The sequence below is a fragment of the Lutjanus erythropterus genome, chromosome 10, assembly GCF_056507025.1.
Source record: "Lutjanus erythropterus isolate fLutEry1 chromosome 10, fLutEry1.hap2, whole genome shotgun sequence".
Lineage (NCBI taxonomy): Eukaryota > Metazoa > Chordata > Actinopteri > Lutjaniformes > Lutjanidae > Lutjanus > Lutjanus erythropterus.
Window position 1 is genome coordinate 22,450,691 of NC_139326.1, and position 22,410 is coordinate 22,473,100.

Here is a 22,410-nt window from a genome sequence, read left to right on the forward strand (position 1 = left end):
CCCAGCGCTGCTCAAATCAATAGCCATTTCCATAGGTGTCATGTTAGTCGGACAGAAATAATCCTTTATGTACACTCTTCCTCTGCTGCTGGGTGCTGTCTACATAAAGGTGGCACACTTCTTTCTCAGAGTCAGGAATGTGTTGTTTGTCTGGGACACATAGCTTTCTTATTATGTTGTCATATTAAAGGAGCAATATATAGCAATTGTGCGTCCAAATAGTGAGTTGGAGCCATACATAGTATATTAAATAGGTCGAATCCCTATTTAATACACAATCTATGGTTAAACTTAGTTTTCCCCTGCTATCTTCACCCCTCCAGATGTGCGGAAGCTCATGCAGGCTGCAGGAACACTGCAGGAACACAAGACAAGCGCAACATTGTGATGATGAACCATATGCTGCAAGTCGATCGGCTGTTTATAACAGTCAGAAATCTGTCAGTGTAATGCTAAGCCTCTAATCCTGAAAAAAAAAGCCCACTGATCCAAAAATACACACTCTGGAGTTTGAGTTGATGATCTCTTTGGACCCATTAACAGACATTTACTCAGTCTACAAACATTCACCATTAATTTGAACTTAAACTAACATGAAACAGGCTAACAATAACACAAGTTGTGGGCCAGAATAGACATCTCAGTGGAAGATATGCCGGCTGTAGTGTTGTTGTCAGAGAAGCGAGTATTTCAACTGGCATGTGTCATTAATATCTGATGGCAATATCATGGTCCGTCTATGATAAATTACATTCAATATATAACTGATTTCTCCTTTAAATGTGAGCGTAAGTAAAGTGTTATGAGGGTACATTTAGACAATGTCGGTGGCCAGTGTTATAGCAGCTCCTCTGAGATCCTGGGAGTAAACTGAGCTGAAATGTAGAGCTTGTAAAAGTCCTGAGGCAGAGCTTTTGGAATAAACCTAAAAATAAAAATGGGTAGCTAAAAATCCTTTTCCACACAGGGGAGTAAAAAGTTTCTTTTGACCTTTGTGCTCACCTTGACCGAAAGTCCTCCCAGCACCAAAACAATCTCCTTCACACACCCCTACTCTCCATCGCCTTTGATCCCCAGATCAAGCTACGTTCCCTGGGCTCGGTGTGTCAGATGAACCTCCTCTGTTTTCAGTCAGTCATGCTGGCTTTGGGTACACACATGCAGCTTTCACTGGAGTCACTGGAGTTGCTAAAAAATTCTCTCCTACAAATATTTACCCTCTCTATCCTGTGAAAGACTATGGCAGGATTTTTGTGAGATCATATTTGGGGAATAGTCTGCGTGTGCGTCACCTGATTGTTTGTAACTCAGTTTAGGATGTTTTATTCTTTTACAAATACACAATAACCTAGAAATCATGAACATTAGCCTACAGAATGGCAAGAAAAATCCACTGCTCTTTATCAGCTTATCTGTTAAATTTCATAGCTGGGTAGGCAGAGGTTATTTCCTGGTAGTGCAGTTCCATCAGTGCACAGTTTCCTTATCTGAGGTTTAATCTCAAGGTTCGTGAGACATTTTACTGTTGAAGGTGAAGCTCATCATTCTGTGTCTCTGTGTAGGTGGAGGAGGTGGTGGATGTTGGGACCTTTGCTGAGGAGGACATCCACATCCCCAGCATCTACGTCCACAGGGTTGTCAAGGGAGCCAGCTACGAGAAAAGGATTGAGGTACAGAACAAGACCTTTCAGAGCTTTATAGTACAGGCATTATGCAACATGACCCCACACAAATGAGAACAGAAGCTCTTTTATTAACATCATCGTAGGTCATTTATTATATATCAGAAGTCTAAAGAAATCCAAGTTGAGGTATTGAAATATACAGAAATTGGCGATGCCACTATTTCCCACTGCCGCCCATATTAAAAAATATATTTCTGCATGTCTTCTTCTTGTTGGGTTCAATACAGTCCACAGTCAACTAGAAACTGTGTTTTACATGTTTTATGACAATAAAGTGAATGTGTTTGGGTTGTGGATAAAATGCAACATTTGAGTACATTATATATACCAAACAACTAATTGATTAATGAAGAAAATAATTGACAAATAATCGTCAGATGCAGCCCTTTTCCCTTATGTAAATCATAGTCATTTAACTTTATTTCAGTCTGTATTTCTTCTCCGGTCATCCATGTTCCCCTGAAGCTGATTTGTATACAGGCATACTAATACTGTATAGTTATATTGATTTAGATAATTATTTTAGGAAGCAAAAAAGTTAAGAAACACCTTTGAACCTCCATTTGGATCTCTTAGAACCCACAATGTGTTGTAGAGAAGACCTTTATGAGTAATAAACATTTGTTAGATTTTCTGTGGTAATTAGTACAAAGTTTGCTGTGTGTTTCTCACAAATGCCCGTGCTATAATGGCTTTTTTGTAAGATCATGTTTAGGCAATTTTCAAAACTTTACCTCCATACAATTCCTCCTTTCCTTTTTTTTCTCTTATTCAGAACACAGATCGTGTTCCATTGAACAGTTGGTTAAATTAATTACAAAACATAAATGATTAGTCTGATAACAAAAGCGTGTAGATTTAAACCTCTCTGATTAATCCATTATAGCAGAATTTAACACTTACATCATCGTTCAGACACACATGTACTAGCTGTTATCCACATGTGTCCATGTACTTGGCCAGAAACAGCCTTTCAAGATGTTCTGTCTCTGTTCCTCATATTTATCTCTGTATGGTTCCAGAAACGCACAGTAAGGAAAGACCAAGAAGCAAAGCCCAAGCCAAAGAAGGACTCAGATATTGTTCGGGAAAGGATCATTCGCCGGGCCGCTCTGGAGTTTGAGGATGGGATGTATGGTATCCTTTTTAAAAGAATACAAGCAATTAGCAAATTGGAAAAACATATAACTGTTACCACAACTAGAACCACACCAGGTGTCATCCAGTAGTTCCAGTCAACACACTTAATGAATAATGGTGGCCTTTGGACGAGTTGATTGCACTGGCTAATTATGCTTTTTTTCTCCATCATTTCACATTTACATGTTATTGTGATAGCATTCGTCCTTCCTCATGAAAGCAGCCTTATTTTTTGAGTGGCTAATCTGTGATTATCCATTGATTATTGGACTTATTCACATTCCCCTATAATTCAGCCTGACACATTTGGACCTTGGAAATGTGCAGATTTTAAAGTTCTGTGGGTTTGATCCACACAACAGATTATTTGAGCATATTCACACATGACTGTTATGATGAGTCCACAAAAATGTTCAGCGTGGTTGAAAAGAAGGCTGTGCAGTTTATGATAGTTTCTCATCTTAAAGGGATAGTATTTTATGCAAAGTTATATGATGTACTAATTGATAGGCAGTGTATTACCTACAGTAGATGAACGTTGGGATGTCCCCATTTTGGAGACTTTTAGAGGAATACAAGCACTGAAGCTAAGAGGTGTACAGCTTTGGAAAGGGTCAGCAGTGAGCCTTAAAAAAAGGCCCACCCAAAAAAAAAAATCAATATCAGTTTCAGTTAACGCTATAATTAAAATGTTAGAGTTAAGCCAGGTATCACTCTCTCCAAATCAAACAAACACCTAACAGAAAAACAGTGATTTTACCTCACTGAAAACTAGAGGAGCTGGTCTACCACTGCCTGAAACAGTTACTTTGTTTGTATTATTGTGGGACTTTGGTGATTTTGAACTAACCTTTAAAAAATACAGAATACACCCGATAACACAAACAAGCTAACCAGTCAAGGCAAGATAAAATTACTGATTTTGAAAATGGAGTCTGGATGGTTTGGAAAGGACAATATTTTGCTTATGTAATGGCAGTTTCTCATCTGAAAAATTCTGTCTGTCAACAAAGTAAAGCAGTGAAAATATTCTAAATATAGCATACTCTCACACTGATATTGTTTTTTTTTTCAGGTGGCCCTTTTTTATGTAGCTAAAATATTTTTGCTGCTGAGTCTGTCCACTGCAGTTCATGGTGCTGGTGCCTCTGTCTGCTTCTCCAAACTGGGGCGTGTCAACCATCATCTACTATGAGTGATAGACTGACTATCAATAAGTAGCTCATACAACCCCGCTTCAAATACTGAACTATTCCCTCAAGATGGAGGAAATCTAATACAGTATTATGCTGAAAGCTGCTTTAACAGAAATAGAACTGCCTGATTTTTACATTGCATGATCACAAATGTAGTCGTTACTATCTTTAACAAAGAGCCAATCAGCCAACCTTGGTATTGGTATCCCCATGCTGGCCAGCAACTTTATAAAACCAGACATCACTGTCCACCTCCAAAGTGAAAATGGAATTCTGGGACTGGTAAGACGCCTACAGAGAGCTTTCATCCCCCTCAGGTTTCACTGCTTTGAATCTCAACCAAACAAGCTAACGAGCAGCATATTTTCTGGCGGTCGTTTTAAGCAGCATTTAAATGTTTTGAAACTGAATTGTGTCTCTGAGGTTGTAGCAAGATGAATAGCCATTCATTTGGGCGATATCATTCCTAGTTGGGTTCCTCATTTGAAATGTGCTGGGTTTGTTATGTAACAAATTGTGGCAGTTTGACACTCTCTCTTCCATTTTTTTCTTTCTCACAATCATTATTTGCCTTCGGAGCCTTCAACAAAAGGCTGCTGACGCTGCTATAGACTGACTTCCCAATCAGTTGTGTTGACAGGAGAATGTAGGCGCCTATGCTAATGCCTTATTTGTCAAAGTTTCTTTTAATTATGAGTGCCAGTTTTAAAGAGGCTCTCCTCTCCTCTCCTCTCCTCTCCTCTCCTCTCCTCTCCTCTCCTCTCCTCTCCATCCAAAAGGATTGCTCCCTTTGATTCTCCCTGTCTCACTGATGGACACAAAGAAAATCAATGTCTCATCTAATCAGAAAAATGTGATTGTGTCTTGTCTCTCCGTTCAGAGATCATGGCTGGTCGGACTGAGTGAAATTTGTGAGCATATGTGTGACAGCCCACCTGTGTGGGCTTTCTTGTTTATCTGCATTTCTGTTTGTGTAGGGCCCATACCCCGCTGAGGCGGCAGTGGATGCAGATCTGATTAATGCCGGTCAGTTATCCTAATTAATAACTCCAAATTATACATTTATGTATTATTACACATGGAGTTGTATAAGGTACTTAATGATGTGTATTAGTGTATTAGCCACAGTAGATGGCAGTTGGCTGGACAGGGTCAGCAACAGAAGGTTTTGTAGCCACTTACAAAACAGGTCCACAGTTAAAAAAATCAATGTCACTTTAAATGTGCACTATATTTAGAATGTTTGCCTTTCCTGATGGAAAATTGCTGTTTTGTAAGACAAATATCGCTCCCTCCAAACCAACCAAACTCCATTAGTGAAATCAGTCATTTTACTTTGTAGAACATGCAAGTTGCTGGTCAACCGCTGCCTCGACCTGTTAGTTTGTTTGTGTTATTGTGTTAGTTCGGTGAATCCAAACTATCCTTTTAAAAGACCAGAGTCACACAATAATACAAACAAACTAACAGATCGAGGCAGTGATAGACCTGCAACTCCCATGTTCTGTGAGGTAAAATCACTAATTTCGCCTATGGAGTTCTGTTGGTTTAGAGAGAACAATATTTGGCTTATATAATGGTGGTGTCTCTTTGGAAAAAGGCTGTCTGACAGCAAGGTAAAGTGATGAAAATATTCTAAATACAGTGTACACTTAAACTGATGCAGTTTTTTCCTAGATGGACCTTTTTTAAGAGGCTGAAAAACGCTTTGCTGTTGACCCTGTCCACAGCAGTACTTTGAAGAAGCACAGAAGAGTATCAGCATGGAAGCTCAGAAAACTGCGGACATGCCGCCCTCCATCTACTGTGGGTAATACAGTGTCTGTCAATAAGTACCACCTCGACTTCAAATAATCTGAATTATCCCTTTATTATTTTATTCATTCATTTTATTGACACACCAGTCACATTAACACTCAATGAACGCACATTCTTTTTCATTTATTCATATTTATGTTTGTTTAATGTCTCTTCATTTACCTTCTTTCTGAAAATGTTCATCTGTAAGCAGTGTTGCTTTGAAATAAGTTTGTTTTCAAACTGCGATGATGAATTAATCCCAATATTTCCTTTTGCCCAAAAATCAAACATGTCAACTCCACAGGGAAGGAGACTGTCACTGTGCTGCCTGGGGCTGCCTATTTCTCCAGCGATGAGTCATTTGCTATGATCCGAGGGTAAGGCCATGAAACATGAGCTTTAAAAACTTATTTGCTGACTGAAAGTTATATGTGCCTGACATTTCTGGATTTATGTGTAGACAGCTTATTAAATACTTAATACTTAATAATTTTCATAATGCCATGAGTCACCTTTATGAACTCCCTGGTGGAGTTAATGCAAAAAACAAAATGAATCAACAAAACACTCCTAGAATTTTCTCAGCATCTTTTCCTCTGAAAAGTCCAGTGTGTAAAATTTACAGGCATTTATTGCCAGAATATGGCAGAATATATCGTTTAAAAGTATGTTTTCATTAGTGTATAATCACCTGAAAATAAAAATAACTGTCGTTTTTTTACCTTTGAATGAGCCGTTTATAGCTACAGAGGATGGAGGTCCTCTTCCATCTTCCTCCACAATGCTTCTACAGTAGCCCAGAATGGACAAACCAAACACTAGCTCCAAAGCGTTTTGCGTTTTGCATGAGTTTCACAGCCACCATAAGTTCTCCTACACTCTTGGAAGGGGAGAATGACATGAGGTATTTCAGTCTGCAGTCTCACTGCTAGATGCCATTAGGGCTGCCGCTAACAGTCGACTAAACCGTCAGTCGGTGAGGAAAGTGTTAGTCGTCCCTGCTTTAATTTTTTTTGTTAGTCACAGAAAAAAAAACACCTCAAACTTCATTTGGGGCCTGAATTTTGTTGTTAGGCCTGGAAGATTGTTGCAACACTGACCTTTTCTCTTATAACACTGAAGTCACTGCTACTACAGACTCTGAGTAATTACTGCTTTTGCAGTTAGTATTTAACAGGCAGTTCTTTCTTCTCCAAAAATATATATTTAAATAATTAAATTAATATCACGTGCGTCAGCTAGTCAACTAATGGCTTGGTGAATAGAGATGGGACCAATCCGATATGTTATTTGGGCCTAATATTGATATATGGCATTCACTGGGTATCGGACTAGTGACATTGATCCATCCACATTCTGATTCCAAGTGTCCACATTTTCTAATTGTAGTCACGATGCTGAGCAGTGCGAAGCCAGAGCTCAACTGGCTTTCCACTTTAACTCTGCACTTGCATGTAATATATGGGAGTAGTGTTCCAAACACTTAAAATGAAATGAAATGATGCAAGCACATTACAAACAGTAAAATTTGAATTTTGGAGCTGAAAATGGCAACCTTAAATTCTCAGCAATGCATCGTGGGATAATTATGCAAATGAGGGCTGTGCACATGTGAATGTCACAAGCCAAAATTCCACAGTGCATCACAACAGTTGAAGAATGCCATCACAAGATATCATTAATTAATAAATAACAAGAAAATATGAGTGCTGCTAATGGTGCAGTGTCAATATATTCAGATCGGAACTGAAAAAAAGTGGAATGGAGCATCTCTACTAGGAAAATCTTTAGTTGGGGACACTAAATGATTTAGTGGCAGCTAGAGGTGATATTGACTGGTCCTGTAAAGTATCAGTGTGTAGGATTTTGTGGCATTTACCCATAAATCTCACACACTGGACCTTTAATTTAATAGTATTTCACCTACACCGTAGGCCAGCTATGACCATTAAGCAGCAGTTGACCACAGGACATTGCTACAATTTGTAACACTGGATATGAACAAATACCGACTGTCACCAGTTCAACTAGACAGCAGCCTTGCCAATATTCCCAAGGTCCCTGGTTCTTATTGATTTGCCAGCTGTCTGAGATTGCCCACCTGCACTCCCTGCAGCATCAGTTCTGTTTGTCCACCCAGTGGAAATCCAATAGTGCTCATAAATAGCGCTGTCCAGCCACATTGGCGGAGACTGAACGGAAACATGCTGACTGTGTGTGTGTGTGTGTGTGTCTGTGGTTGTGCGAACACAGTTTTGAGTCCAGAATCGCTGAGAAAGAATAACACAACATATGGTGGATTGTGAGCCACGTTGCCTCAAATACCACACGAGCTACTTCTCGTACCGGGATTACTTTTAAACGTGTACTTCTTTAAAGCAAGGTGTTATCTCATCCTAGTCTTTAAATGTGTTTGTATGTGATCTCACACCTCCTATGTGCATTTGAGACACAGTGAGGAATTGAGATACTTTATAATTTTACTCTGGGCAGCAGCAAGAAACCCACCTTGCATTGCTTTACATGCCTTCACCAGCTCCAGAGACATTGTTGGATACACCTCACCTTTGACTTTGAACTATTTTGGAGAAACGGGAAAAGGGATCGCTCTCTCTGGATAAAGGAGCACACATGAATAGAGAGATAAAACTCTAAAAAAACTTAAATAACATAATAGTAACTGATTCTGTTAATACAGTGCGTTTATATGTAATTTGTAACAGGAGCAGATATGACATAGACATCAATCAGAGAGTAAATATGCAAAATCCAAGTGATATTATAAACAGTGGCACAAAAAGGGTTGAAAAAGAAGTATCAAGGTTATAAAGAAAAAAGTTGAGATGTGAAGAAGGTTACTATTGTGAAGACATTTGTTTTGTTGTGAGGTTCTGTCCTATCTATCTTCAAGTATCAAGCAGCATCAAATATTGTCTTTTTTTTTTTCTTTTTTGATGAGTGGACTCACTGGTCTGACTTCACAAGTTGAACTGATTCAGAAGTTGACAGCTGTCGTCTCCTGTTGTGTCATTCATTTTAGGGGTCACATCAACCTGACAATGCTGGGAGCCATGCAGGTGTCAAAATATGGGGACCTAGCCAACTGGATGATCCCAGTAAGTTTGGCTTTGATGGCACAAATCTATTACTTTGTTTTCAATTTCATGTTTTCTGCTCTTTCTGCTGGAGGTCACTAACATCAGTACAATTGGCATGCTCCAAGTGCTGCTTTGTGAAGCTTATTTATTTATTTTCTTTTTTGTGGCAGCTTGTCGTGCCGTTTTGTTGGTTTGAATTGTATTTTACTTGTATGCATGTTGTGTCAAGGACACATACAAGCACAAAATGTTTGACATTTTTCTACTCTATTAATGTCAGGGAAATCATTTTAATATTTATTTGATCCGGGCCTTTGGTGGCCATTTGGATTCCTTAAGTGTGATTGCTAAACCTAACCTGCAAAAATGTTTCAAAAGAAAACATTTCAATCACTTAAATACTACTACTACAGAAAAGGAAACCAAATGTGAAGATGAAAGAGGGAAGCATCGTAACTTATTTATTGAATTAAAAATGTAATTATTTTAATAAACGCATTATTATTGTAGTCATTTTCTAAAGCAATTATCTATATATTGTGTTGCCTGTAATGGTGCCCACCTGCTGTAGTTGTGCTTCATCGTACATTTGAATAATTCATCGTTACAATTATTATGAATGATGATTATTAGCAGAGACGCTGGAATTCAGTTTCGTTTGGAGGTGCTGAACACCAGCTGACTGTATGTCAAAGCAGCCAGTCTGCATTGTAGTTCACTTCACTGATAAACCACAGGATTGTTGAGTAACATTAGACTTCATGATGGTTTTTATTATACTTCCTGTGTCCATAATGATGCTGTTCTGGTGCCCCCTCTGGCACATGGTGCCCTGGTCACAGTGTGTGACATACATGTAGTGGCAGCGCTGTATTTTAGTGAGTGTCAGTTAGTAATTAGTCTGACACACTGGTTGCACACTGCGGGTATAAGTCCTGCCATTGGACACGATATCGCAGCGTCCACGTCTGCGTTTTCAAAGACCCTGGGAAACCAGAACAACCTCTGAGTTGCAACCTATATGATGAAAACCGCAAATTAGCGCCTGAGACGCTAATGGTACAAACGTAAACAAGCAAACAGTTGTTACCTTTTTTTTTTGCAGTGATGTAGTCATTTATTCATTAAAGGAAACTCTGAATTAGTGCTGCAACCGTGATCTTCATATTTGATTAATCTGCTGATTATATTCTCCATTAATCATTTTATTCGAAACTGTTTCCTTGAGTTAAAAGTGACTTATAATTGCTTGTTTTGTCTGACTGTGGCTATGATTTACTACATTAAAACAGTATGTGGGATTTTTTATAATATCCAAAACCCCCTGAGATGCATACTATTTCCAGAGAAATATTACAAGCAATGGACTCTGCATCAATCACACTTACATCAGTAACACTTCAATTAAAATGTAAGTAAGGGTTCACTTTGCCAAATGTAATGTTTTTTAAATTAGTTCATTGTTTGCACACGTTATAATGGTTATGCGCCTCCAACCAGCGTGGAGGTCTTGCATCTGAAACAATACATACTGCTGCTTATTGACACAAAAGTATGTTAAACAGTGGTACCTATTTGGGATATGTAATCATATGTAATGCTAAGAATGTGATTTCAGATGCAGCATATCAGACCAAAACCTTTGTCAATTTATTAGACAAAGTATAGCAGCAAGTCATCTGACTAAATTATCAATGATCAAAAGATTATTTTTGTGTTAATTATCTAATTGGTAAATTGTTTCAGCTCTACTCTGAACACATGCATGTTTTATGCAATGACTGTTTTGTGACTAATTCTCCTTTACTCATGTTTCTGCATACTCACTGGTTGAAATTTTAAGTTCAAAAGATCTTAAAGGTTATTTAATCATCATGGGAGAAAAAAAGTCATTTCTTGACGTACATTATTTGCATTTAGATAGTTTGGACTTAATTATAATCTCTTACTTCATGCATGGTGGCCTTAAACTTTATTCAAAAAATGACGTCTTGATTCAAACAGATTCACAAAGGTGCAGCCTTGTTTGTTGTTATTCAAGAGCATCGTGATATGAGCACAGGGGATCGAGGGGTAGGGGGGTGTTAGTGAGTGCCACGGTATAATGGGTGGCCAACATTATTGCGAGATGTCTCATCAGGTCAATTGGTCTTAAGACCACAGTGGCCACAGTCCTCCTCAGTGATTACTAAGGTCAAGAACCCATTAAAAGCCTGTTCACAGTGTGGGAGGGCTCTACCAGAATGCCCCCTGGCACACAGCTGTTTTCTGCTTGACTGAAGTGTACAGTACATGCAAGGTTGTTTCAGCCAGTGCATCATTTCAAAGATGCACCCAAGTGGATTCAGAGTGTTGAAGTGTTTACGTATAGAGACTTTGTAAATATAACATTAATATTTAAACATAATGTATATAAATGATGTAAACCAGCATTGTGCACAAGAAAACTGTTATTGATGGTGATCTCTAAATTTTGCAGCATAATTTATTTCCTCTTTACCTCCCCAGTTGTACTTGTTTGTCCATGGTAATTGCCAATTAACCGGTGCTTGATTAAGAACGTTATGCAGATATTCAAGTCCTGCAGCGGAGCTGTTATTTAGAAGCAGAGAGTTTATCTTGTTTGGCCGCTCTAGCGTTGGACAGTTTGAACAGCAAAATAATGCTGCAAAACAGGCACACACACCTCCATCCTCACCTACGCTTCAATCTTCATTGTCCCCTCTTTTGAAAGGATGGATGAAGAGAATTACATTTCCCACCTTCTGTGATAATGAAAATTATTCACTATCTAAAGATGGGTACATAGCGTGAAATTGGAAATGTTGTACGTAGGAGTCTGGGACGCAGTACTCTCAGCGTGATTATGTTGATTTTGAGCGCTTTTAATATGCAAAATGCAGATGAACATTTTCCAGTTGAGGGCTTTGAAATGCTTTTACATCTCCACTCAGCCTGAAACATCTGGAAAAACAATAGAGGCAGAGAAAGGGGTAATAGAATAAAGGATGGCATTTTGGATTTGGTGCGCTATTTTATCATTTAGCGGCTGGAGCGTTATTAAGCTCTCCTAATCGTAGGGATCTTGCAGCCAGCAGTTCACAGGAGATACAGACACTGATGTTTCCTGTCAGAAAAAACCTCCTCACAGATTTCTAACAGCCGGCCACACACACTTTGAGAAAAATGAGAACTGCATTTGACTTTTACTGACTTGGATTTTGGCTTTCTGAGCAGCAGTTTTTACTTTCACCTTTACATCTGAGGAGAATAATAAGGAAGTTGACAAAAGCAATAAAAATGTATCAGCTCAACTCAAATACCAGCTATTTAGTTTACAAAACAGAATTCAGTTTGATAGTTGTTGACTTTGAGCGGAGAAAAACAAGTGCTACATCAGACATATAGTCCAAACCCCTGGAGGCTCAGTATAACTGCAGCTTAAGTGCTGCAATAGCTCGAGCTATTGACTATTAAAATGCAGTTACTAGCTCAAGTGCTCATGATAAGGCCTGATGGGAGCTTTAATGAAGGAGCTGCCTAAGTGCATGGTGCTTTTTTTCTTAGAACTTCACTCACTTTCCTGCTGCATCATAAACAGCTTGACCTGGACATGATTGCCAGGTTCTCAGTTCTCAGTTAGAGATGTCCTGTTAGGTACTTGTAGCCAAAGAAATCTATCAGTGTCTCTTTCTGTACATTTTAAAGTGTTTAGTTTTTGGTTTCCCATGCATGTGACAGGGATTGAACTCCACTGGTTATTTCAGACAGCTTTTGTAACCTTGTGTTTTCAGCATTATGAGTAGCATTATAAGCGTCATTATATTTTGCTGTACTGTGCTGGAAGTCCTTGAAAACATGGTTGCGCTTAGTGTGATCTTTTAGTCTATTTTGATGTGTGCCGTCTGATGGAATGATAAGTAGGAGGCCACAAACCACACATCACAAAATGCTGGGAAGTTGCTGTTTTCAATGTGCGGTGGTTTGAAAATGAAAATTGAAAAAAAAAAGAGAAAATAATCACATTTTTAGGATTTAGATTTCTTTTTGTAAATAAGTCCTCGAACCAATTAATTGATTAGCAACATACAGTAGTTGTTGCAATAGTAGTTGCCAGTGTAATAAATACCGATTCATGGTCGATTAATCATTACAGCTGTAGCTTGAATTTGACTATAACCAAAACTTCAATTTGTTGTGGGTCAGAAACTGTTTCTCATCCAGCTTCAATGGTATATAATAATTTGATGTTTTCTCTAATTGAATACCAATTCAAATATATGCAGTTTTATTAATATTATATTAATATTAACTTATTTATTATTCAGTAATAGACTTGGAGTATGAGGCTTTGGAATCAACCGCACAATATTCATGTGGAATATCTTCTGGATTGTAATTATTAACCTTTCCTCCCTGCTACATATTTACACTAAATATTTATGGTGTTTGTTCTTCTCTGGTTTAGATTTAAAGTTCGAATGAGTTTATTTTAGTTTTTGGAGAAAAAAATGCTGATTGTAATCCTGTTCACCAGGTATGCACAGTAAACAGTTACGTTTTCCAGTTACTTTGAGCACAGTGGCCATTGTCTTCCTGTCAGTCTCGTCTCTCCCTCTTGATTCTTGCCATTAGTTGTCTGGGTAACGAAGGCTCGTAGCGGTCCGTCACTATGTTATTAAATAGAGAGCCGTTTGTATCAGACAGCAGAGATTGTTAGAGAATTTGTGGGGGAGAGAAAGGAAGCCAGTTGGTAAGTGGGAACTCTTGGATTGTGAAGGGGGTCATTTTCTGTGGTGTTTCTGCCACTGACTGGAAAGTGAACACTTGCACAACAAGTGAGGAAATCGTATTCTGTCGTCATGGCAACACAAAAAAATGCAAGCGACCCTTAAGCCTAGTAAGAGAAATACAGTGCTAGTCAAAGAATGCTTCCCATGATGCTTTTCTCATGGATTAGTGCCACGGCAGCATATTTTGGAACACCAGTACCACAGAATCAGTCCTTTAGTCTCTGAAAGACAAAACTCAGACTTTGAACACCTGTTGCCCCATTTCCCAGACAGAAAGACCATCCCTGTTGTATGGAAAGCAAATCATAGTGTGAAGCAGTTTCTTTGCTGTTCCATTCTTTAAAAAAAACCTTAAAAACCTTATGTAAATAGCTTTAGTTATGTTGGTTGTGTGGGACTGACTGTCATTGTTTCTCCTCTTGTATGTTGTGATAGGAGTCATCTCCGCAGAGCTTTAACTTAAGAAGTCTTGTCTTATCTGGGTTCTGCACCACTGATACTGCCTCCTGTAGTGTACCCACATTATCTCTCACTTTTAGAGCCATTATATGAATGGTTATTCCATCGCCTAGCTACAGCTTCTCTAACGCCTATTTAATTAGCATATGGGTAGGCTACTGTATATCTGCCTCTGGCTAGGATTAATTTCAAAGAGATAGTTCAATAAGCCAGGAAAAAAAAAAGTAAAATGGCTGTTTCGAGGGCGAAAAGGACCATCTGTAGGAACAAGTGTGAGGAGATTTCCTCATTATTGGCTCTAATGTGAAGCAGCAAAATTAATAACTACAAAATTGTGTGCAAGTATGTTTGAATCGTCACACTTAGTGTAACTGGGCATGTTTTGCGCATTTAAATTGTTAGGTCTTCAGTTACAGATGGATCTGCCCAGTTCATGTTTTCGTTTGGCATTTGGCAGATGTGTTTGGCCCCTTTTCCATTCCAACAGAATTCCACCACATCAGCTCAGGCCAGTCAGACCTGTTTATTTAATCAAGGGCGGGTTCTATATGATGATTGACAGAGGAGCAACACAGGTCCAGATTTTGAAATATTACGTCGCACGTTTCACTGCCCTGATTTAATTGTAGGTCATTCTGACTGAGATCAAACTGTCATTACTACTTTGTTTTTTTCCCTCCTTGTCTTTTGAAACAATATCTAATTGCAGTTATTTTGCCTTACATTTCAATTGTGATATGATTTGTGGTATTAGAGTAATAATATTTTTTACATTATTATTGTCAGTTTCATTGAAAAGTGTATAAAAAATATTATGGTGTGATTTTTGCCATGACTATCAAACAGACCAATTTGTCACACGTTTCAAAATGAATGGAGAGTTTCTAGACCAATTCACCTTTCTGAAAAGTGATGCTAGGCTAGTCTTTTATAATACATTATGTAACGGTGCTACAGTTCTCCTTAAACCATATGTATAAACATCTGCTATTGTGTTTGATCAGTTGAACCATAATTGTCATGAAGAGAGATGTCTCATGGCAATATTTTCATATTTTATGTGCCAATGAAATGTGTCAAGATACACACTTTCAGGTGCCCTAGTGTCCCCATGGTGCCAAGATTATAGCAGGCAAATGGACACAATCTGAGTGGCAAGGAAATTAAAAACCTGTGGGGCTTTAGTCAGACCAGCAAGGTTAATATCATCAAAGCGGTGTTAATTAAATGACTAAATTACCCACGGTCTTGTCGGCGACTTAGGCAGAGGATATTTCTCTCTTTGGATATTGTACTGGCAATATATTTGTTCCATTTAAGCACCTTGCTGAATGTTCTGCTGGTCGAACGCCAGATGCTATGGCAACAGAATCCATAAAACTATCAATTTAGCAAAATAGTATTTTCTTAATCTGGGTTGCCTCCAGTATTAAGAGGCGAGTAATCAAGATAGATCCAGTTTTTGTCTGCCATAGTTGCAGGTCAACAGGTTTACAGAAGCCTAGCAACCAAACCTAGTCAGACAAAACAAGTCTAACAGACAGACGTTAAAGCTTGATTGGATTGAATAAAATCACTTTAGTAAGCAGGATGGAATAGGTTATTAGCTTTGAGCCATTTAATAAATTTGTTCTTCGACACACTTACAGGTCATGATAACTGAGTTTTGCTGATGCAACAGCTTAGATCAAAGGGGGCTCAGATAACCACATGCAAAGCTGTGAATCAGAGGCAAGCAAATGCCAGTCAATTTAGGTCATCGACAGTACTCTGTGAGCAGCAGAGCCCATACCTGCCTGCACGTCTCTGCAGCAAGGTTATTTTATTAAGGTTTTCTAAATAACAAGGTTGTACGCATTCGTGAGAACATTTGATCACATGCAGACACACACACACACTTGTATGCTTGGCTGCTGTCACTGCAGTGCAACACAGGCACTATAGCTCCATCATTTGATTTCCTCACTAGCATTCATTCAAAAATAAATGACCTATTACAGTTCCAGTCACTTGATGCCTTTGTTTTCTGTTGCCAGAAACATACAACTGAATCAATTTATTTTTATGGTAAAGGGTGTCTCCAGTAGAAATTTCATGCCCCCTCCCAGCAAAACAAGATCATTTTGTAGTTTGACTCTCTTATTGATCATAACCAGACTAGTAATTCAATGCAGATGTTTAATTTGAAAAAAAAAACAGTCCCCTATTCAATTAACTGCAGCCTTGCAGGTTGGAGTACATAAGCAGATGTGTGGCTCACACAGCTGTAAATCCAGACTACTGTCGAGTCAGACAATGTTATCCCTTGAGGGGATAACTCTGCACACACCACCCAGCCCTTTGACTGTCAGAAAGTGCATTAACATTGATCATATGAAAAAGGACACGGTCTCCTTTTGTAGTAACAGTGTGTTGGATGAAAAGGAAGGAGAAACGGGAGGCAAGATTGTGTTTGAAGGTTAAAAGTCAGAATAGATACCATTTTAATAACATTTTTGGGTTTTATTAAAGGATGTTTTGCTGTTATAGTAGTCCATTTTCAATTGGTGTTCTATCAAGATATAATCAAGTAAAATATATGAAATTAAATGCAGCCTCTCCCATATCCTCAGTCTATGCTTTCTCCTACTTCCTCTACACCACCTCCCCTCTCCCAGCCCTCCTTCCGCTCCCTGTTGATATCTTCTCCACCCAGCTGGCCTCCCCGAAGGCAAACAGTATCCTTATGATGCACCACACTTGGCATACATATCCTCTGGTTATCGAGCAGAGAGCAAAGCAGGCTCTTCACATGATTGATGAGCAAATGGGATTTTAATTCAGTTACTCAGCCGTCACCCTGTGGCCATATCTGCATGTCAGCCTTCCTTATTTGGAAATGTTCCTTATTGGGAACAATGAGGGACTAGGAGCCAATTTTTCACCCAGCTGGCAGTTCTGTTGCTGTGATGTGATGAGATGATCTGTCAGATTGTTTATTTTGTTTAAAAGTACTTTTCTTCTCCGACTCTCTATTTGAAAGTAAACTCAATGTGATTTTATTCCAATTTTTAAGGAAAACATCAATTTATTTTGTTTAATGTTCAGTGTTCAATGTTTGTTTAATGTATTGTGCACTTTGTGTCTGCATGGGAACTCCAAGTCCCTAGTTTAACCATCTCATCTAAGCATCTCTTATAAAAGATGAAGACAAATGAACACTGGTTATTGTATTAAAGGGATGCCTCCTATTTGAAGTTTGCTTCACTACAGATGCTTTGCTGCTTGCTCTCTGCTCTTCTCACATTTCTTTACAATCAAAGTTCTATTTTTCTGCCTAAATAACACACAGTGGTCAATTGATGTTTGGGGATTGTTGATCTATAAAAGAAACTATGGACTAGCATGATTATACTTTTAAAACTTTATATTTTAACTTTAGTACATTGTTGTTATCTTCGCCAGGCATAAATCTGGAAGGGATCATGCGATTGCTTGCATGAATGCGTGCATGTATGCGTGGAAAAACAGACCTGGAACTTGTCCACAGTTTATCTTGCATACTACTGTTTTTTTTAATGCCTCCACACCAGTGACAGACGTGACTACAGACATGTTTTTGTGTCATTCCATTCTTGTGAAAGCAATATCTCAAGAGCGGAATTTCTTCCAAACAAATGACCATTTGGATTTGAGAATGAACTGATGAAATTTGGTGGTTGAAGATCAAGGTCACTGTAAGCTCGTGTCCATCCTATTCTCTTGAATGGGATATCTTAACAACGCTTGAGAGGTGTTTTGTCAAATTTGGTACAAACGTCCACGTGGACCCAATGATGTACTGATTAAAGTTTGGTGGTAATATGTCAGCAGTCACTGTGACCTCATGTTTGTCCTGTTTCTATCAAGGCAATATCTCAGCAACGCCTAAAGGGAATGTCTTCAGACATAACACGAATGACGGCGTGGACTCAGGGTTGAACTGATTTGATTTTGGTGGTTAAAGTTCAGAGGTCACTGTAATCCAACTCTCGTGAACGCGATAACTCAGGAATGCTGGAAAGAATTTCTGCAAATTCAAGGATGGACTGATTAGATTTTGGTGGTCACTGTGACCTCACAAAACATGTTTTTGGATTTGACTCAAGAATTCATCCCCTAAATATGACAAAATATCACACAGATGTCTAACAGGATACTAACAGTGCTAGAAAGTAACAACCTACATGTAATTAAATTACAAAATTAATGTAAATACAGTTTCTGAGAAAAAATGTTATTAAATCACAGTTAATTATCAAAGTATTGATGTTTGCAAAAGGGTTATATCTAAATATTATTTTCAAGTTAGAGATCTGCACTCTAGTACATGCAGTCTTCTAGTTGTTAGCTGCTAAAGATCTGTGGTAGCAACACAAACATTTAGCAGATACCGCTTACTGAGACCTGGCAGTGCATTTACATTTCTACCCAGCTATTTTCTTTGAACATATATGTATGGCTGTGAATTCCATTTATAGAAAAGGCCCAATCAAAGCACCGTGTTTGCTCCTATAATGGTCTTAAATAATCTGAGTGCTGAAATCCTGTTGCCGCTGCATCTTTGTGCAATATTTACTTCCTTTAAATACACACTCAGAATACCACTTCTCAAATTGTACCAAGATCCATGAGTTTTGAGGTTTGGTTCACACAGTTACAAAAGCATATTTTTTCACTCACCTCCACTGGTATCTGTTCATGCAGATAACTTCGGTTTCATTTGCTCAGGTCTTCAGATATCTGTCCGTGACATTTCTGCCAGCGCCCCAGTACAAAGGCAGTGAATGTAATTTAGTTAGTGGTGCTCATAGCATAGAAAATTTACATTAAAAGCATTCAGCGGCAACATGTCTTTCCAGAAACGGCCTCACTGCTTCTCTGTGTAATCCGTAGAACACGCTGCCAACAACATTCAGTGGAGCTGCTTTCTACCAAACTACTTTCGACCACAGAAATCGTCCCTTTTAAAAGTTTTGCAATGCAGTGGATTATTATAATGGATATGGAATGTTCACCCTCTCCTCACCTCTGAATATGTGATTTAAACTTGTTAAGCTGGACGTGTTTATAACCTGTGTGCTCCATTTTGCATTTCACCCAATATTTCTGTGCCTAGTTATGTCACTGCCTCCCCTTATCAATTAAGATGCAAAGTAAAATGTTACTGTCACCCATACAGCAAGAAAAAAATCTTTCAAGTTACTCTGGGAGTCATTGGTGGATTTTAACATATTTTAATTGGCAAACCTTTATGGTTTTGTCACTGTAACCTTGCCACATTTTTCTAATATTGAAGAGCAATCCTAGTCTCCTCCCATTCTCTCAGTGTGTGAAGTTTTTCAGGGTCTTGCTAGTCCAAAGATAAAATTGGGCTTTACCAGACACAGAGCATTAGAAGATATCCATTGCATTGAAGAGACAGAGCTACAGAGCAGCTTTGTAAACTTTTATGTATTTTTTATGGAGGAGTAGTTGTTTTTGGGAAGGCTATCTCTTGTTCTTTATTTACAGCAGAAGAGAAAAACATATTGCAGTAATTTACTCACAGCCTCTAAAACTGATGCTTTTGTTTACTGTCATTTCGTATGATTTTGTTTAATTTGTTGTACACTGTACTTTCTGGTCATTTTTAAGGTCATGGTGAATGTCGGTTTTGAATTGGATTGTGTTATATGGTATTAACACAAAAAATGACACATCCAAGCAGGTTTTTAATCCTAGGTGATTGACCTTTTTCCCCACTGCCATTAGACAAGTTTATCTGATGTGCGTGGGTCAGGAAAGTTGACACTAAACTCATGTTTGTGCAGGAGACCAGACAGAAAAAACAATTTTAAAAGTTTCTCTGTGTGTATCTTGCAGTATTTTTTATAGCTTCTAGCTATCTTAACTGAATCTTTGTGGTTTTTCTCCTGTTTTGCAGTTTGTGTGTTCAGGTATCCGCCTACTATTTCATGTTTGCTTTCAGATAGATAGGAGTTGTGTTAAGGTAATGCTGATGAAAGCCTGCTTTGATAGCAAATTAACAAGGCTTTCAGTGAGAACAATTTATAAGAAATTAAATTCTTCAGGCCCTCAACTCAAAACAAACTGGTCATCAGTTAAATACACAACTTCAAACAGGTGCTAGCTCCATTGTGCTTGACTGATGCAAGACAAGCAGCACCTGTGTATGGAAAAGAAGCAAAACAGTTGCAGAACTTGCTGATGGAGTTGACCTGCAGCTGACAAGGGGCAAAAATTAGTGTGTCCACCCAGATGTCATGTTTACATCACTGCCCATCCGAGTTGGAGCCGTTAAATACCTGTGACCACTGCAGAGTCATTGGACCTTGGACTGAATGCCAATTGTACCCTTTCCCACTGAAAACAAAAGGCAGATGTTAGTGGGTGTTTTCTTAACCAGTGTGAAAGGGGCTTTATATTGTAAGCAGGGGTTAAGTGGTAAATACAGAGGTGGGTAGACTGTGAGGAAACTGTGATTTTCCCACCTTGTTTCCTCTTATTGATTGATGGGGTTGATGTGAAAATAGGTGTGTCAGTTCTCAGCCTCATTTCAAAGAGGTCGATAAACCTTTAAATAAATAGGATAACTGAATTCTCATTATTCTTTTACTGTCTGTTCTCAGGGTAAGATGGTGAAGGGAATGGGTGGAGCCATGGATTTGGTGGCAAGTGCTGGAACCAAGGTGGTGGTCACTATGGAGCACTCAGCTAAGGTTTGTATACATGAGTGTGTGTTTGAGTGTGTGCTTTTACTGTGTTTTTACCTTTACAAATTACCCCCAAAAGATCCCCATACTCAAGAAACCAGGTCAAATTAAATTGACAATTTTCTTCCCATGTTTGTACCTTCACCACCGTACCTTGTGTCTGCTTCCACTAATAATGAGTGTGAGTGTTATGACTGATTAAGGATAATTCTGCTAATGCATTGCTTAATGCCTCTTTACCAGAGTGTGAGCTCATCCTGAAGAGGTTTTTTCACACAAACCATCTCCTGTTCATTCCTCTCTTTGGCTAATTTGAATACAAGTCTGAAACTGGAGTCTCAGGAAGAGCTGATTAGTCAGACTGGTGCTGCAGCTAGAGATGAATAACCCCACGGGGCTTCTGACAATAGCAGTAGGCAATCCAACTGAATTGGTTTACTTTGGAAAGTCCAGACCAATATGATGCAAGGGCAACGTAACATTCTGTATTCATAGAAGCATGCTGTTTTTCGCTAATGGGAGCCTGTCTGGCGCCCAGCTATAGTCCAGATGGTGCAGCAGGTGAGCATAAATTTACTGCCCTGAAGCCTGTTTTCTTGATGGGGAAAGGGGTTGGGGGGGGCACACCCACGTGGAATATTTGCTGTATACCCTTCAGGGATAGGATCAGTGTACATAACCAGCTGTAGCCCTGGATATATTAAAATTCAAGCTGCAATGCTGAAAGTATTAGTAAACTTTTATGTGTGATTGACAGGTTCAACTGGCTGAACTGGATGACTGGCCTCCAGCTCATCTTTCTTTTAACCAACTGCTTTTTTTTCTTTCAGGGGGGAAAACACAAGATATTGGACAAATGCAGCCTGCCTTTGACAGGGAAGCAGTGTGTTGATCGGATCATCACAGAAAAGGTGTGTTTTTATCTGTTAGAAGTTGATGGATGGGCGCATGCATGAATGGATGGATAAGCCATTAGTCATAAACGTAGGCTGATTACTCATAGGTGCTACATAGACGGTGCCAGTGAGTAAGCTATGGCTCTCAGCCTGTAAAAAAAAATTGATTTGGAAGACAGGAGAGAATTTTGTGCAAGTAGTTTATTTAGCATTATTTTAACAGAACCACTTTTTGGGGTGTATTGTGCATACAACTGGATACCTGTTGCTCTGAAGTTTAACAGTAGTGTTATTAGGGAAATTACATGCCTGAGGCTTGAAATACACACACACACGTGCAAACACAAACAGACATACATCAGAGAGATATCAGAGTGAGGGGCTGCCACATACATATAGTAAGACGCCCTGAGCAGTGTGGGGTTTTGTGCCTCGCTCAAGGGCACCTTGGCAGCGCCCAGGAGGTGAATTGGCACACCTCCAGCTAGCTGTAGCTAACTAAGCTGCCGCTGCCCCAATATACATGCGTACAAATACACCCTGTTGTACTCAAAGCCAGAGACTGGGGTTCGGATTGATAGTCAGATGTTATTCTATTAACACTGCAGT

At 38.9% G+C, this 22,410-nt stretch overlaps 1 protein-coding gene across 1 annotated transcript in view; it reads left to right on the forward strand.

Moving 5' to 3' along the window:
- Nucleotides 1-22,410, forward strand: part of oxct1a (3-oxoacid CoA transferase 1a) — a 59,300-nt gene that overhangs the window by 25,702 nt on the left and 11,188 nt on the right. Inside the window, exons 8-15 of the mRNA XM_084728696.1 lie at nucleotides 1,563-1,670; nucleotides 2,708-2,822; nucleotides 4,209-4,303; nucleotides 4,999-5,047; nucleotides 6,126-6,198; nucleotides 8,862-8,937; nucleotides 20,822-20,911; nucleotides 21,736-21,816. Of these exons, the coding sequence (XP_084584822.1) occupies nucleotides 1,563-1,670; nucleotides 2,708-2,822; nucleotides 4,209-4,303; nucleotides 4,999-5,047; nucleotides 6,126-6,198; nucleotides 8,862-8,937; nucleotides 20,822-20,911; nucleotides 21,736-21,816 (687 nt within the window). The remainder of the gene's footprint in view (nucleotides 1-1,562; nucleotides 1,671-2,707; nucleotides 2,823-4,208; nucleotides 4,304-4,998; nucleotides 5,048-6,125; nucleotides 6,199-8,861; nucleotides 8,938-20,821; nucleotides 20,912-21,735; nucleotides 21,817-22,410) is intronic.